The sequence below is a fragment of the Anguilla anguilla genome, chromosome 4 (genome assembly GCF_013347855.1).
Source record: "Anguilla anguilla isolate fAngAng1 chromosome 4, fAngAng1.pri, whole genome shotgun sequence".
Classification (NCBI taxonomy): domain Eukaryota; kingdom Metazoa; phylum Chordata; class Actinopteri; order Anguilliformes; family Anguillidae; genus Anguilla; species Anguilla anguilla.
In genome coordinates this window covers 18,831,063-18,846,167 of record NC_049204.1, presented here as the reverse complement: position 1 = coordinate 18,846,167, position 15,105 = coordinate 18,831,063, and the positions used below count along the sequence as shown (strand labels likewise).

The 15,105-nt window shown below is 37.3% G+C and overlaps 1 protein-coding gene across 1 annotated transcript in view; it reads right to left on the bottom strand.

The window, feature by feature from the left end:
- Positions 1-3,657: 3,657 nt before the first annotated feature.
- Positions 3,658-15,105, bottom strand: part of LOC118225235 (flocculation protein FLO11-like) — a 46,630-nt gene continuing 35,182 nt past the window's right edge. Inside the window, exons 20-35 of the mRNA XM_035413350.1 lie at positions 14,320-14,384; positions 13,872-14,050; positions 13,489-13,662; positions 13,061-13,234; positions 12,639-12,812; positions 12,217-12,390; positions 11,795-11,968; positions 11,373-11,546; positions 10,841-11,124; positions 10,581-10,645; positions 10,250-10,437; positions 7,980-8,024; positions 7,202-7,440; positions 4,844-4,905; positions 4,552-4,700; positions 3,658-4,334 (exon numbers count right to left, since the gene is read on the bottom strand). Coding sequence (XP_035269241.1) covers positions 4,243-4,334; positions 4,552-4,700; positions 4,844-4,905; positions 7,202-7,440; positions 7,980-8,024; positions 10,250-10,437; positions 10,581-10,645; positions 10,841-11,124; positions 11,373-11,546; positions 11,795-11,968; positions 12,217-12,390; positions 12,639-12,812; positions 13,061-13,234; positions 13,489-13,662; positions 13,872-14,050; positions 14,320-14,384 — 2,412 coding nt within the window. The 3' untranslated portion in view covers positions 3,658-4,242. The remainder of the gene's footprint in view (positions 4,335-4,551; positions 4,701-4,843; positions 4,906-7,201; positions 7,441-7,979; positions 8,025-10,249; positions 10,438-10,580; positions 10,646-10,840; positions 11,125-11,372; positions 11,547-11,794; positions 11,969-12,216; positions 12,391-12,638; positions 12,813-13,060; positions 13,235-13,488; positions 13,663-13,871; positions 14,051-14,319; positions 14,385-15,105) is intronic.

Sequence of the window (15,105 nt, the reverse complement as noted above, 5' to 3'; positions counted from 1 at the left end):
GACTGGGGCCAGTTGTAGTTTGATAAAAGGCTCAAACAGGTCTAACAGGTAAAGCCATTAGTGATGACCATATGATCTATCCACTGCCAAAGCTTTGAATGGCACACAATTGTATTTTCCATCTTGTACATCAAATAATCTGACAGGCAGAGTATATGCACAGGCTTGAGAAAGGCGGGACCTGCTGATAACAGAAGACTGCAGTGTCTTTACATGGATACTGACCCTTGCCCCATGCTGATCAAGAATTGGCATCGTTTGTCATTTTGCATAATTTTAGCGTTATTTTCAGGCATATTTATTATGATTGCTTTCAGGATTATGGAAAGTAAATGCATAAAATGTTGTGGTGCAGCATATCACACCATTACAACAACTGTTGGATATCTCATGCAAATAATGTTTTCCACAACCGTTGCGTCATTTTGGTGCTTCTCCAAATAACTTGTTTGTCATAACCTAAGTGAGAGCAAAGTCTTTAAATGAATTCTGCTCCTTTACAACATTCTTTCAGTTAATTGGGGGAGTCGCCAAGGGAAGTACTGATGCAACCGAAAGTTTCATGTTGTTCCATCCCTTTGACCTGACCATGCTTACAGTAACTCCCTAAGCACAAAGCATGCAACCAGATTGGCCATGTCATCCTGAGAAACTGCTCCACTTCTTGTATCCCTTTCTCTGATCCACCCTTTGTTTTCAGTTCCCTGCTTTTTCCCACGGTGCCGCACAGGATGCCGCCGTGGGCTATGCCTCGCAAATTGTGGTCACGCACTCACTCACGGACAACCTTAGTAGGACGCATGCGCAGGAGCTGCACCGTGGTTCTGGATGGTTTCGTGCTTGTTTCTTCTCAAGCCTCCTGTTCACCTGTTCTGTAAGTCTCCACCACAACTTCTAATATCTAGCCCCTCCTCCAGAGTTACAGCTTTTTCCCCTCTGTAGGAGTGCCACTCACACTTATAAACCAATACAGCTGCATGTCTTTTCTCTCTCATTCACCTCATCCATAGGTGTCTGACTCCCTCTGTGCGAAAGGAATGTACAAGTCAGTTTTTATAATGTATTAGTATACAGTTGCTCTTTTCTCTATGAATTGATGACCACTGCTTTATTGTGAACATTGCAGTTTAACCTTGCAATACAGAAAGTTATAGCTTTAAAGCTATGGTAGTTTTAAAGCATCATACCAAAGACATTGTAATGCAGTACATAATGTGCTTCCTTAACTGCACCCTTTGCATTACATAACCTGAAACCTCCCCTTTGTTGAGGAAAAGGGTAAATTTTCTTTTTGGATTATCTGGAATTACTCCACCTTTATGCAGGTCTCTAAGTTACTTAACCTGACTCTTGAAAGGTAATTTTCTATAATTAATTATTCATTAATTCCATTTTTCTGTTGTTATTTGAGCCAATTCTTTAGTTATAACTTGTTTGATGTTGTCAATTTATATATACAATTGGATATTAAACATTCCTCATTTGGAATTCCGCTCCTCTATCATGCAAAACTCATTTGTTGCTCAGAAACTACTGAATAAATGTTGGTTTATAACATATATTTTAATTATTTTACCTATCACCTTGTTAATATGTAAATACTGTCAAATCTAATTTGTTTTATTGTTTTTTTTTTTGGGGGGGGGGGAGGTGTTATCTGTGAATATTAAGAAATATATAAATATTTTCTATTCATATATATGAAAAAATATGTATATTTACTTCAGTTGAGTACATCTATTTGAATACTTCAATGATTGTAAGTGCTTATATTCACAAATAAAATATGAAGTACAACTATGTTTTCCATGGATCTTGTCATAATACCCCTCATGTAGAAAGAAAATGTTTACTCAAGTTCCATTTTTTAATCAAAGGGTCCATTCCAAATAGATAATTAAGCTGGATACAGTGTCACCACTGATGCTGTTTTGTAAGAATTGGAATAACTAACATGAAGAAAGATTATTGGCTTTTGTCATTATAATGGTTAACATTCACAGTTGGTTGTTTTACAGACAATTGCGGACTTTGGGTGAGAAGGGGATTATGACAGGTAAGATACACCTGTCTGAGACCAGTCAATGAACAATACATGGAATGACGTTGAGTGTCTGGGTGGGACCGATTGCTACATTTACATGAATGGGTTGAGTGTGACTAGATATGACAACTAATCAGGAACCTAAAGAATGTAGTTCTGTTACTGTAAGTTTAAATACAGCGAGTGTTCAGCTGTCAACACACTTTTTACTGCCACAAATTCAATGTGTGAAAACATGTCTACGATGTTAGGCGATATTTCATCAAACTGTATTAAAGTTACAAGCATGTATGTGAAAGGGCATGGCCATATCCACTTTCACAGCTCAATGATCTAGGGTCTCATTGAGAAATAAGTTGTGTATGTATATGTACTGTATGTACAGGTATGTATGTATACATATACACTCACCGGCCACTTTATTAGGTACACCTTGCTAGTACTGGGTTGGTCTTCTGCTGCTGTAGCCCATCTGCTTCAAGGTTCGACATGTGCGTTCAGAGATGCTCTTCTGCATACCTCAGTTGTAACGAGTAGTTATTTGAGTTACTGTTGCCTTTCTATCAGCTCGAACCAGTCTGGCCATTCTCCTCTGACCTCTGCCATCAACAAGGCATTTTCGCCCAAAGAACTGCCGCTCACTGGATATTTTCTCTTTTTCGGACCATTCTCTGTAAATCCTAGAGATGTTGATCTGACCTATTGTTGTTGATCTGACCTATTGTACTGTTCATCGTTCACTCTTGAAATTTTTTCAAAGAATGAGTCTAGTGCAATGATAATGCCATGTAGAGTAATGAGAATTGGCTTTGATGGTTGGGTGTAGAGCTCGCCATGCGTCAAACAAGTCTGTTTCTGAACAGGTTCTTCATGCTTTTTCATATTTATGCATTGAGGCATTTTGGCCATTCAATATTGAATTCTGGACAAGTTTTAAATCTACTCCTGATATAAAACCACCTTTAGATTGATTTAATATTAAATCATATTAAACTCATAATGGTCATAAGGTTTGAGTTTTCATCAGCTGTGTAATAGAAATGAAAACACATATAACCCTTCCTATCTCCCTTCTGAATTTGCTAGGTATTTTGTTATTTTGAATGGGATATATAAGACTTGGCCTTTACTAATCTATGGTTTGATTTTCTAAAATGTGTTTAAGAAATCATATCCTTTTCAGAGGTTTCTCGAAAATATATTTACTCTATTTACTGTTTCCAATCACGTTGAGTAACACATTTTGATTACTCAATATAAAAATAATGACTCAATTTTCCAGTTACAGGTCATTTCAGTTTTACTTGCAGTAGACAGACATTTATATTATGAGTACATATGATTTTAATTGTATTGAAGAAAAATAAAAGACTGATAAATTTAATGAGCCTGAGAGAAAAAACTGTCCCATTTACATACCATAAAACTGTCCCATTTACATACCATAAAACCATAAAAAAGCTTTCTTGTTTTATATTTCATACATTTTGAATTGCATGGGTGCTAAGGCATGTTAATTTAACCACCAGGGATAAGTCTATTAGTTTCAAACAACTTGTCAGAAATTTCCCCCACTCTTTTCCATTTTAAAGACAAAAAACAAAACAAAACAATTATTTCATTGTATTTTATTTAGATTGTATAAGCAAGCATTCGTTTCCCTCCTCCTTCCTCTTTAATTATGTAGCATCTTTAGAAATTTTGGGAGGAGCATATATTTGATTCAGCTCTGATTTCTTTTATTTAATTAAAAAAACAAAACAACAAAAAAACAACAGAACAGTATCAAGTATGTGTGTTTGTGTGTGCATGCGTGTGTGTTTGTATGTGTTTGTGTGTGTGCGCATGTGTCTGTGTGTAGGTTGTATGTGTGCATGTGCATTTATCTATGTGTGCGTGTAATCATACTTTTCTGCAAGGGTGGATGATTGGAATACATACTACACAGGATGTAATTATCACATTACAAGTAACAGTAAAATCAACAAAATAGCAATATTAATAATTATTTTTCTAACAAACCAGGTAAACCCCCTTGTATATTTGTGTATAATCAATACAATTTTGATCAAAATGATGTGTATGCATCATGACCCCATTTTTATGATCTATTTGCATGGTATTGTACTACAGTACATATATCCATTTAATGTCTATTTTCCAATGGCAGCGTCTCAGCGAGTAGTCTGCAGTTGAGTCTACCAACAGTGGGAGAGCAGCAGTGACACCATGGCCAGAGAGGAGGCTGTGAGCACGCTGGTCATATCGGAGACTCCACTGGAGATCGCAGCTGGATATGAAATGGAAAGAGATTCAAGAAATCAAAGTGAGATAAAAAAAAAAAAAGTCAAATCTCCTGCACAGGGATGAAGATGTATTTGACATTTCAGTGGTTTCAAAATTTCTTGCATTCAAACATGACAGTAAAGCCCTGTTCTTTGTAAAGAGTGTTACAGTGTTATCTCAATGTTTCCAAGAATAATAGCAACAGTGATTGTAAAACTCACATGTCAGTTTAATGGAGTCGGGATCAATGTCAAAAGAGATTTGTGAATTCAAGATGGCATTTCTGAGGGTGCTGAGAATTTGGTCATTGCTGGGTAGTGATTCTGAAGATTTGAAGGTCATATCTGCATTTGTGACAATTGATCCTTCCCTGGACACAGATAAGACACAAACTCAGTATTATAATATTTTTCACACAAACAAAAATGTTTTTTTCAACCCCTCACCTTCACAACCAAAAGTTCAAGAGTATTAATGAATTTAAGTTCACATCAGATAAATGAAGGAAATTACCTGAAACTTCGTATATTCAATTGGATGAAGGAACTGAATGCACGTCTGAAAATCGGTTCAATCTGTGAAGAAAATTTTTGCGTGATCTTTATATGCTGTTTTGCTGTCATCATTTTACAACTGATACTTTAATTACTTCAGAACTATATGACATAAGTGTAGCAAATTATTAAATAAACAAAAGTTATGAGAGTGCATACGTGACATAAATCTACCAAAAAATAACACTAAAGACTCTATTTTCTGGTCAGTGCATAGCGTGTGGGGATCGGTCGCACTGGTGAAGTGGTATTTTTGTCATGGATTTTGATGCACCTGAGCTCATTTGGTAATTTGGAGACCCACTGTGTGCTGAGGTTGCAGATATGCTGTTGGGGGTATGCAGTGAAGATCACGCAGTGCACTGCAATTTGTCAGAGTGTCAGAGCAGTTTCCAATTCAAGTCTGCTCCGCCCATCTGCTCGAACCAGGTCTATGGTTCAAGTTGTAGCCAAGCATAGAGGCAAATTGATAATTTCAGGGCTTTTCCAAAGCAATTCACACAGGATCGTAACCTATTCAAAAGCCAATCAACGGTTTTCATGGATCATGTGCTGTCCAATTTGACTTTGATATAAATCCCCCAAGCAGGAAAAATGCATACATTGCATTTATCAGTCATTGTCTTTTTTCTTTTTATTATGTTAATTCCTGCATTTATTTCTGTTTTTAATTGCTTATGGCTGTAGTTATACTGCATGTGGTCCCGGGGTACTGTCTTGTATGGGGTTTCATGGGTAGAAGAGTCTGTGGCTAGATACAGCAATTAATACAGCCATGGGCTCATTGTTACAGACCATGGCCCAATAGATTAACCAACCAAATCTTCATGCTGAAAGCTCAGCTAGAATCTTCAATCAGATCAGAAGTGTTTCAATACACCTGAGTCCTCCGTGTACACACCAATGGGTGATGAATTGGGTATATAAATATCCGGGTATGTATGGAGTGAGAGTCAGTCTTGAATTCATACCTGCTCCATTAATAGCAGAGACCAGCTTATACACAACATATATTCTTCTGGACAAATATTTTAAACTGTTATTCTAAAGCATTTGAATTGGACATTGAGCCTGAGGCTGGAATTGCCCTCCTTGGTTGCTTGGAGTCCACTACGCATCTGCCCATTGCCATGCAGAAGTCTAAGATTTCTGGGATGATGGTAGCTAAAGGTCCCCCTTGTTTTCAAAGATGGATTGTTGTATACAAATGGAGGAACACAGAATCATGAGGACTACCTGCTTCCAAAAACTTTCTGCTAACTGGGGGACCATTTCTTTCTTACCTAAATGAATCTAAAGTGTGATGTGTATTGTAACCTGGCTAATAGGTTTGTACAGACTAGCAGTTGTTTATTTTTATTTATTGTTTATTTACTAATTTATTTGCTGCTGCTCTGTTTTTTCCGTTATTGGTATTTTTGTTTAGTTTTTGTGATAAGCAAATAAATACAATATTTAAAAATAAATAAAACTTCAAGATACAGGATTAATTACAGATTAAAACTGGGCCATAACAATTATACATTTAGGCAATGTTTCATTGAAATTTTGACAGTAGAAAATGAGAATGAATTTCTCTTATGAAATTCCTTCAAACTCAATTTTTGGAAAAGTGGCAGCCCTACTCAACACCTCCTACACAAGCACTCCGACATCTCTTGGGAGAAGCTTCTTCTGATGATCTTTTTCTTTTTCTATCCTTGTCTTACATTGCAGTGGTAGTCCACAGAAGGCAGTATCCCAGGACAAAAAGCACAGGGCTCTTAAAGGGACCCATTGACAATATATTCAGCCTAATACAACCCATTTTCCATCAGCACCACATGCTTCGAGAAAATACCAACATTCAGTAGCGATGGCCACTGTGCCTCCAGTATGTGCTCCGCCCATACAGTGTGCAACAATGATTCCAGAAAATAGAGCCCTAGATTTCAGGAATGACCTGAAGTTTATAGTACATTATAGGTAGTGGTAGGCACTAATACTGTATATGTAGCCCTTTTGATATTATGAGTGCATTTTGAATTGACTCTCCATATCAAATGGACTGCATTTTCCAATTGTCAAAAATAATCATTCATATGAGAAGCAACAATTTCATGCTTCTTTAATACAGATAAAATATAAAATAAAAATCTAAAATATACATTTTGTAAAGCAAGTGGTCACAATGCTGAATAAGTAAGCCACATTAAAGTTATTTGGCCTATGCTAGAACAGTGGCTAAAAGCATTTGATTGAATCTAGGACAATCTTTTATCAACATACAGTAAACTATTTTCCCTTAAATAGTTTAAAAAGATTAAAAGAGACCCACCTGTTCTTTGGTGAGTTTTGATCTGGCTTGAAAAGCTTTTGAATTTTGATTTAAGAGATCAGGCACAAATGTTTCTCTTGAAGTAAACTCTATCTGGACAATTGCACTTGGGGTAGCAGTGCTGGCTGAGGTGGGTGCTGCAGTCGCAGGTTTGGCGCTGGACGGTGTGGTGGTTGCTCTGGTGGTGGCTTTTGCTGTTGTCAGTTTTACTTTGGTTGTTGTAGAAGCATTGGCCACACCTTCGGGTAAACAATTACCATAAAGAGACATGTTTTCATGGTAGTATGAAGAAGAGAAAATCAGACACAAACACACATACACAGTTACATATAAACACCACACACAAGTAAATACGGTAACACTTTACATTAAGATTCCATTAGCTAACATGAGTTTATTATTTTATAATTTATTAACTAAGCTGAACAAGAAATGAACAAATCCATTAACGGTTATTCATGTGAACTAAGCCATTAGCATAGCTGGAATAGGAGCTACAGATTGAGCAAGCAGGTTTCGTAGGTGTATTTTATGTGATATTCATGCTATTGTTACATTAGTGAACAATCTGTTAATGTTAGGAAAGACTTCCTTAAATGTTTCCTATCAGTAAAAGAAACGTGACTTGAATGATTTGTTCATAATAACAAATGCCTTGTTAATACATTAGTCCATTCTTTGTTTAGGTTAGTTAATGCATTAACTCATGCTACTTAATGGAACCTTAATGGAAAGTGTTACTGTAAATACATACAAGTAGGTAGAGGAGGCAACTTACTCGCTGTTGTCAGTTTTGTTGAGGGTGTTGTAGACGTGTTCACACCTTCAGGTAAACAAACAATCATCATTAAGAAAGAGACATGTTTTAATAGCAGAACCAATAAGAGAAAATCACACACACACACACACACACACACACACACACATGCAGGTACATGAAAACATAAGATACAGCTACACCCAAACGCACACAGTAGTAAATACACACATATACAGTACTGGCAAAAATTATGGAAACACTGCATTTATAAAAAGATTTTAATCAATGCAACATTTTTTCTTTTTAGCATAATAAATGGAAGATGTAATAATAACCCACATAAAAATAAATTAAGAAAATATTTGCATTTGTGATAAAGTTAGAATTATTACATCTTCCGAAATATGTTAGTTCATACCTACATACACTATATGACCAAAGGTATCTGGACACCCCTTGGTCTGGGGCTGTTTTTCATTGTTTGGGCTAAGCCCCTTAGTTCCAGTGAAGACAAATCTTAATGCTACAGCACACTAAGGATGTAACGGTATGAAAACTTCATATCACGATTATAGTGACCAAAATTACCATGGTTATCAATATTATTGCGGTATTGTTAAAATGTGCTGAAAATCCTCTGATGCACACACTGAAATCATTTCACCAAGTTTTATATTGAAAACCACACATAAAATTAGCAGCACTATGCACTTTTTGTTTGCATAAACATTAAAATAACAACATAGCCAATACCTAATGTAAACATATGAAAACCATATCAAATGTGCATTAACATTAAAGATGGCACCATGTGGCCATGAGAGGTAACTGCACTTTGTGCACATTGCAGATAAGAAAACAGCAACCAAAATTACAATCACATTCTATGCTCAAGTAATGAGATCTAATCTTTTACAGATTCCGCAGCACTGGTCTGGTGCCTGACCAGAAGAGCTCGTAAGGGCAATTTCACTGTTTCATGCATCGCTGTTGGGAGGGTTTTCTGTTGTTCAGCCCAACTCTGTGAACCATGTACTGTATATGCTTTGATGACAGGGATATTGAGAATTCATCTAATTCCCCAATCGTCCACCCATAACACATTCCCCCCGCTCCCAAAAAATAAATAAATAAAAATAAATATTCCTCCATTAAAACGTAAGTTAATATAAAGCAAGCTATACTAACCTGTTACTTTAATATGTGGCCTACCTAACTTAGCTGGCTACCAATTTTAGGTTGGAGGTGTATCTTTGCAGTTTTAATGTCTTGGATGTGGCACTGCAGCATAAACTGAAAAAATGTCTCATTTGGTACTGTCACGCCGATTTTGATCCGGGCTGCAAAAACGATGCAATGACATTCTAAAACAGCTGTTGTACCCATTGTGACGTGCTTGAAGTTTTGTTGCGGCCTCCATTGCTATACCGATGCTGCCAGCCTTGCTGCATTCTGCGGCGATAAAGATTCTAAGACAACTCGGCAATTTCTCTGGTTTAACGGGTTATTTTCCAGCCTGAAACGGTGCGATGGTATTAGTAAACGGCTGTGTCATCTAACTTGCGAGTAGTTGGCTATCTCCCTGAATATGAATTAAATGTTTTTAACAGAAAATAACAATTATAAATGCGATTTTATCCACAGAAATGGCTATACAAAAATGCAAAATAAATGTTGTGGTTGTGAAAATGGAATGTCACTGACAAAAAATAAAAAAGTTTGCTCTCTTTACAGTGGTTCGGGCTGGGAACGAGCCATGAGAGCGGAATAGGACACTGTCGTTGTATCCTTGAGCAAGGTAGCCTACTTAACCTGCATTGCTTCAGTATATATCCAGCTGCATAAATGGATACAATGTAAAAAAATTAAATAAAATATAAAACCAAACGTTGCATGCTGTGCCTGCGCGCCTGTGTCTGGGAGACTGTTGCTGACTTTGGTTGATGCTGGACAGTCTGGACAGTATTTACCGTGAGAATTTTGTAATCAGCTTGAACATGTATTTCATTATCAAGTATTCTTCTACATGAAATTGTAATATTCATGCAAAAAAAACAAAAACATTTTTTTGGCTTGCATACCGTATTTGAAATTACGGATGGCTGTTACCATTTGTGGTCAAAAAGATAACTGTTTAAAATACATTTTAAAGGGTGAAAAAGGCTCTGAGAAACAACAACAGAAGAAAGGGCACAGATACTGAAAGTTTTCAGAGTACTAATCTTCTTTAAGCGCAGTGTTTCTATATTTTGTGTCAGCATTTTAAGTAATTAGAGGAAGCAACTTACTCATCACTTGTATGGACTCGGCAACTACAGTAATATTGAATTCACTCGTTATAGTTGAATTTGGGTTGGTCACTGCACTTTGCAAGGTTTTCTTCACATCCTCAGTGCTGGGTAGTGCTTCAGGCATGGTGGTGTTGAAAATCAGGTCTGCCTCCACATCTGTTCCTAACATCCTGACCCGAAGAGGCCTGAAAAGGAAAACATTGCATACTTTGACAGAACATATACAGTAAAATCACTAGATGCATGGTGACATGCCTGAATGTATCCTAAAAACAAAAACTCATTTTACAATTTTGCTGTCAATGTCAGCATTCAATTTCAGACTCACCTGAATGCTCTGACAACAGTTCTGATGAAAAAAAGCCCATATCTTCCTCTGTAAACTGCATCAAACTGTGCAATAAGACAAGAAAAGAGGAATTGTAATACTTCAGATATAGCATTCAGAAAAGACTACTGTAGTTAAGGTAGTAGTTTTTGGAAGACTAAGTTTGATCATAGATGAATACACCAATAAAAACTGCAATAAACATCAGATTAAACATTGAAAATCAAAAGCAAGCAAGAAGCACAGAAAGATGGACTTACCAAAGCAACAATTTGTGCTGCTAAAGCCTTAAATTGGGGTGACTGGTTGTCTTCCAGTGCAGGCTCGAATGGAAATACCAGGGTCACTTCCAGAACTAAAACTGAAATGGGAGCAGGACGATTTGTAGCTGTAATGGTGGTGGTGTTCACAGCAGAGTTACTACCTCTGCTTGTTTTAGTGGTAGTGAAGTGTGTGGTAGTTCTAGTGAGAGTAGTGGTTGTGGTAGCTGCAGGCACGGTGGATCCAGTGGCAGGAGCCTTTGAAGTGGTAGATGTTGTGGGATCTGCAGTCAAGGTAGTAGGAACACATTAAATTAGGCCCATTTGTAGAATTGGAATAGAAATTTGACAGGATATTTCAAATCGAAAATATCAGTAATTATACCTCATTAAACCTCGCAACTGTACTATCAATGTGAGGAGAACATACTGAACATGAACACATTCACTCACATGGTTACATTCAGACTTTTACACACAAATTGTAGATACATACATCCATAGACAAAGACAAAAGAACTAATAAACTTACTTATCACACTGATGGAATCAGCAATAGTGGTTGCATTTCCAGCAGAGTTGCTGATTCCGCCTGTTGCAATGGAAGTGAAGGCTGTGGGAGTTGCAATGACTGGAGCTATTGTGTTAGCTGCAGGCACAGTGGATCCAGTGGCAGGAGCATCAGAAGTGGTAGATGTTGTGGGATCTGCAGTCAAGGTAGTAGGAACACATTAAATTAGGCCCATTTGTAGAATTGGAATAGAAATTTGACAGGATATTTCTAATCGAAAATATCAGTAATTATACCTCATTAAACCTCGCAACTGTACTATCAATGTGAGGAGAACATACTGAACATGAACACATTCACTCACATGGTTACATTCAGACTTTTACACACAAATTGTAGATACATACATCCATAGACAAAGACAAAAGAACTAATAAACTTACTTATCACACTGATGGAATCAGCAATAGTGGTTGCATTTCCAGCAGAGTTGCTGATTCCGCCTGTTGCAATGGAAGTGAAGGCTGTGGGAGTTGCAATGACTGGAGCTATTGTGTTAGCTGCAGGCACGGTGGATCCATTGGAAGGAGCCTCAGAAGTGGTAGATTTTGTGGGATCTGCAGTCAAGGTAGTAGGAACACATTAAATTAGGCCCATTTGTAGAATTGGAATAGAAATTTGACAGGATATTTCAAATCGAAAATATCAGTAATTATACCTCATTAAACCTCGCAATTGTACTATCAATGTGAGGAGAACATACTGAACATGAACACATTCACTCACATGGTTACATTCAGACTTTTACACACAAATTGTAGATACATACATCCATAGACAAAGACAAAAGAACTAATAAACTTACTTATCACACTGATGGAATCAGCAATAGTGGTTGCATTTCCAGCAGAGTTGCTGATTCCGCCTGTTGCAATGGAAGTGAAGGCTGTGGGAGTTGCAGTGACTGGAGCTATTGTGTTAGCTGCAGGCACGGTGGATCCATTGGAAGGAGCCTCAGAAGTGGTAGATTTTGTGGGATCTGCAGTCAAGGTAGTAGGAACACATTAAATTAGGCCCATTTGTAGAATTGGAATAGAAATTTGACAGGATATTTCAAATCGAAAATATCAGTAATTATACCTCATTAAACCTCGCAATTGTACTATCAATGTGAGGAGAACATACTGAACATGAACACATTCACTCACATGGTTACATTCAGACTTTTACAAACAAATTGTAGATACATACATCCATAGACAAAGACAAAAGAACTAATAAACTTACTTATCACACTGATGGAATCAGGAATAGTGGTTGCATTTCCAGCAGAGTTGCTGATTCCGCCTGTTGCAATGGAAGTGAAGGCTGTGGGAGTTGCAATGACTGGAGCTATTGTGTTAGCTGCAGGCACGGTGGATCCATTGGAAGGAGCCTCAGAAGTGGTAGATTTTGTGGGATCTGCAGTCAAGGTAGTAGGAACACATTAAATTAGGCCCATTTGTAGAATTGGAATAGAAATTTGACAGGATATTTCAAATCGAAAATATCAGTAATTATACCTCATTAAACCTCGCAACTGTACTATCAATGTGAGGAGAACATACTGAACATGAACACATTCACTCACATGGTTACTTTCAGACTTTTACACACAAATTGTAGATACATACATCCATAGACAAAGACAAAAGAACTAATAAACTTACTTATCACACTGATGGAATCAGCAATAGTGGTTGCATTTCCAGCAGAGTTGCTGATTCCGCCTGTTGCAATGGAAGTGAAGGCTGTGGGAGTTGCAATGACTGGAGCTATTGTGTTAGCTGCAGGAACAGTGGATCCAGTGGCAGGAGCATCAGAAGTGGTAGATGTTGTGGGATCTGCAGTCAAGGTAGTAGGAACACATTAAATTAGGCCCATTTGTAGAATTGGAATAGAAATTTGACACCTTCAGGATATTTCAAATCGAAAATATCAGTAATTATACCTCATTAAACCTCGCAATTGTACTATCAATGTGAGGAGAACATACTGAACATGAACACATTCACTCACATGGTTACATTCAGACTTTTACACACAAATTGTAGATACATACATCCATAGACAAAGACAAAAGAACTAATAAACTTACTTATCAGACTGATGGAATCAGCAACAGTGGTTGCATTTCCAGCAGAGTTGCTGATTCCGCCTGTTGCAATGGAAGTGAAGGCTGTGGGAGTTGCAGTGACTGGAGCTATTGTGTTAGCTGCAGGCACGGTGGATCCATTGGAAGGAGCCTCAGAAGTGGTAGATGTTGTGGGATCTGCAGTCAAGGTAATAGGAACACATTAAAGTAGGCTTGGAAAGGCATGTTGACACCTTAAGGAAAATCTGCAAAAATCACCAGAAAAACATCATGTAACCGTACTACGAATGCAAGGAAAACAATCTGAACAGGGACACGTTTTCACAAATGAATACACAAACACTTACATACATGCAATCACATATTCATACATGCAGAAAACTTACTTAGCACGCGGATGGAGTCAACCACCACAGTAACATTGAACTGAGTTGTTAACGTGGAATCGGGGTCCGTCACTGCTCTTATCAATGTCTTCGCGACATCGTCCGTGCTGGGCAATGTTTCTGAACTGGTCCCGTTGAAAATCAGCGCCACCTCTACAGCTGTCCCTTCTTCTCTGCGACTAATGAATGAAAACGAGACGGAACAGTATAATACTTTGATAGGACAGCAAGCAAAGTGCATAAGATCTTTTTAAGAAAATCTGTTGCGGCAAATATATTCATAGTATGCACTTGCTGATTAAACGATTCATTTGACAAATATTGAAAATTTCAGTAAAATGAATTATTTAATCCAAGTTCACAATTATGATATCCGATGAACGATTTTTCAGAGTGCAAGGTCACTGCGGCGACACGTAAAAGCAGAGTGGAATTTTTGTTAACTTACCTGAATGATCGCACTTCTGTCCGCTCAAAAAGAAGCCCATATTGGCTGCTGAAAATGGCATCATACTAAAAAAAAAAAAAAAAACAAGAAAAGGAAAGCATTATCACACTTCTGGAGAGGTTTTTTTAGGAAAGATGAATGGTAGTACTGTGTATTTGCACATGATTTTAAAATACACATATTAGGGATAACAGAGATCATCTGTATCGTTAGTAGAATTGTTGTCATTTGTTGCTCTGTGGTTGGCTCCAAAAGGATTCTGTATCTTCTTCTACAAGACTGAATTACAGCCACATAAAGCAGGCGGCAAACGTGCAGTCAAAATCACGAGAGAAAAATGAAGGCAAAAAGTGTGTAATCACATTTTTGATGGTCAGATTAAGGATCTACGGAACTCTTGGGAAGTAACAGTTTGAATGCGTTTTTATATTTGCCAGACATGTAAAAGAAAAACGTCTGCATGTTTTTGTATTACAAATGGAAAGTGCAATGACTTGTGCAGCACATTTTCACCCACGTCATGCACTATTCAAAACAAGGAAAAGGATTCTAGAAACACTCACAGCTTAATGTTAATTCCAACATTAAATTTCCAGCTAGCTACTGTGCAAGTGAAAATCATTACGTGACATCAAAAGTATTTGATTGCAATTCAAGCTAAATAATCTGCCGAAAATACCTAATAAGCTATCTGAAAGAGATTTTATGAATTGATCAACGGTTCACTCACGAATCCAATGACTGTTGTTGCTAAATCTTGATATTCTGTTGACTGGCTGTTTTCCA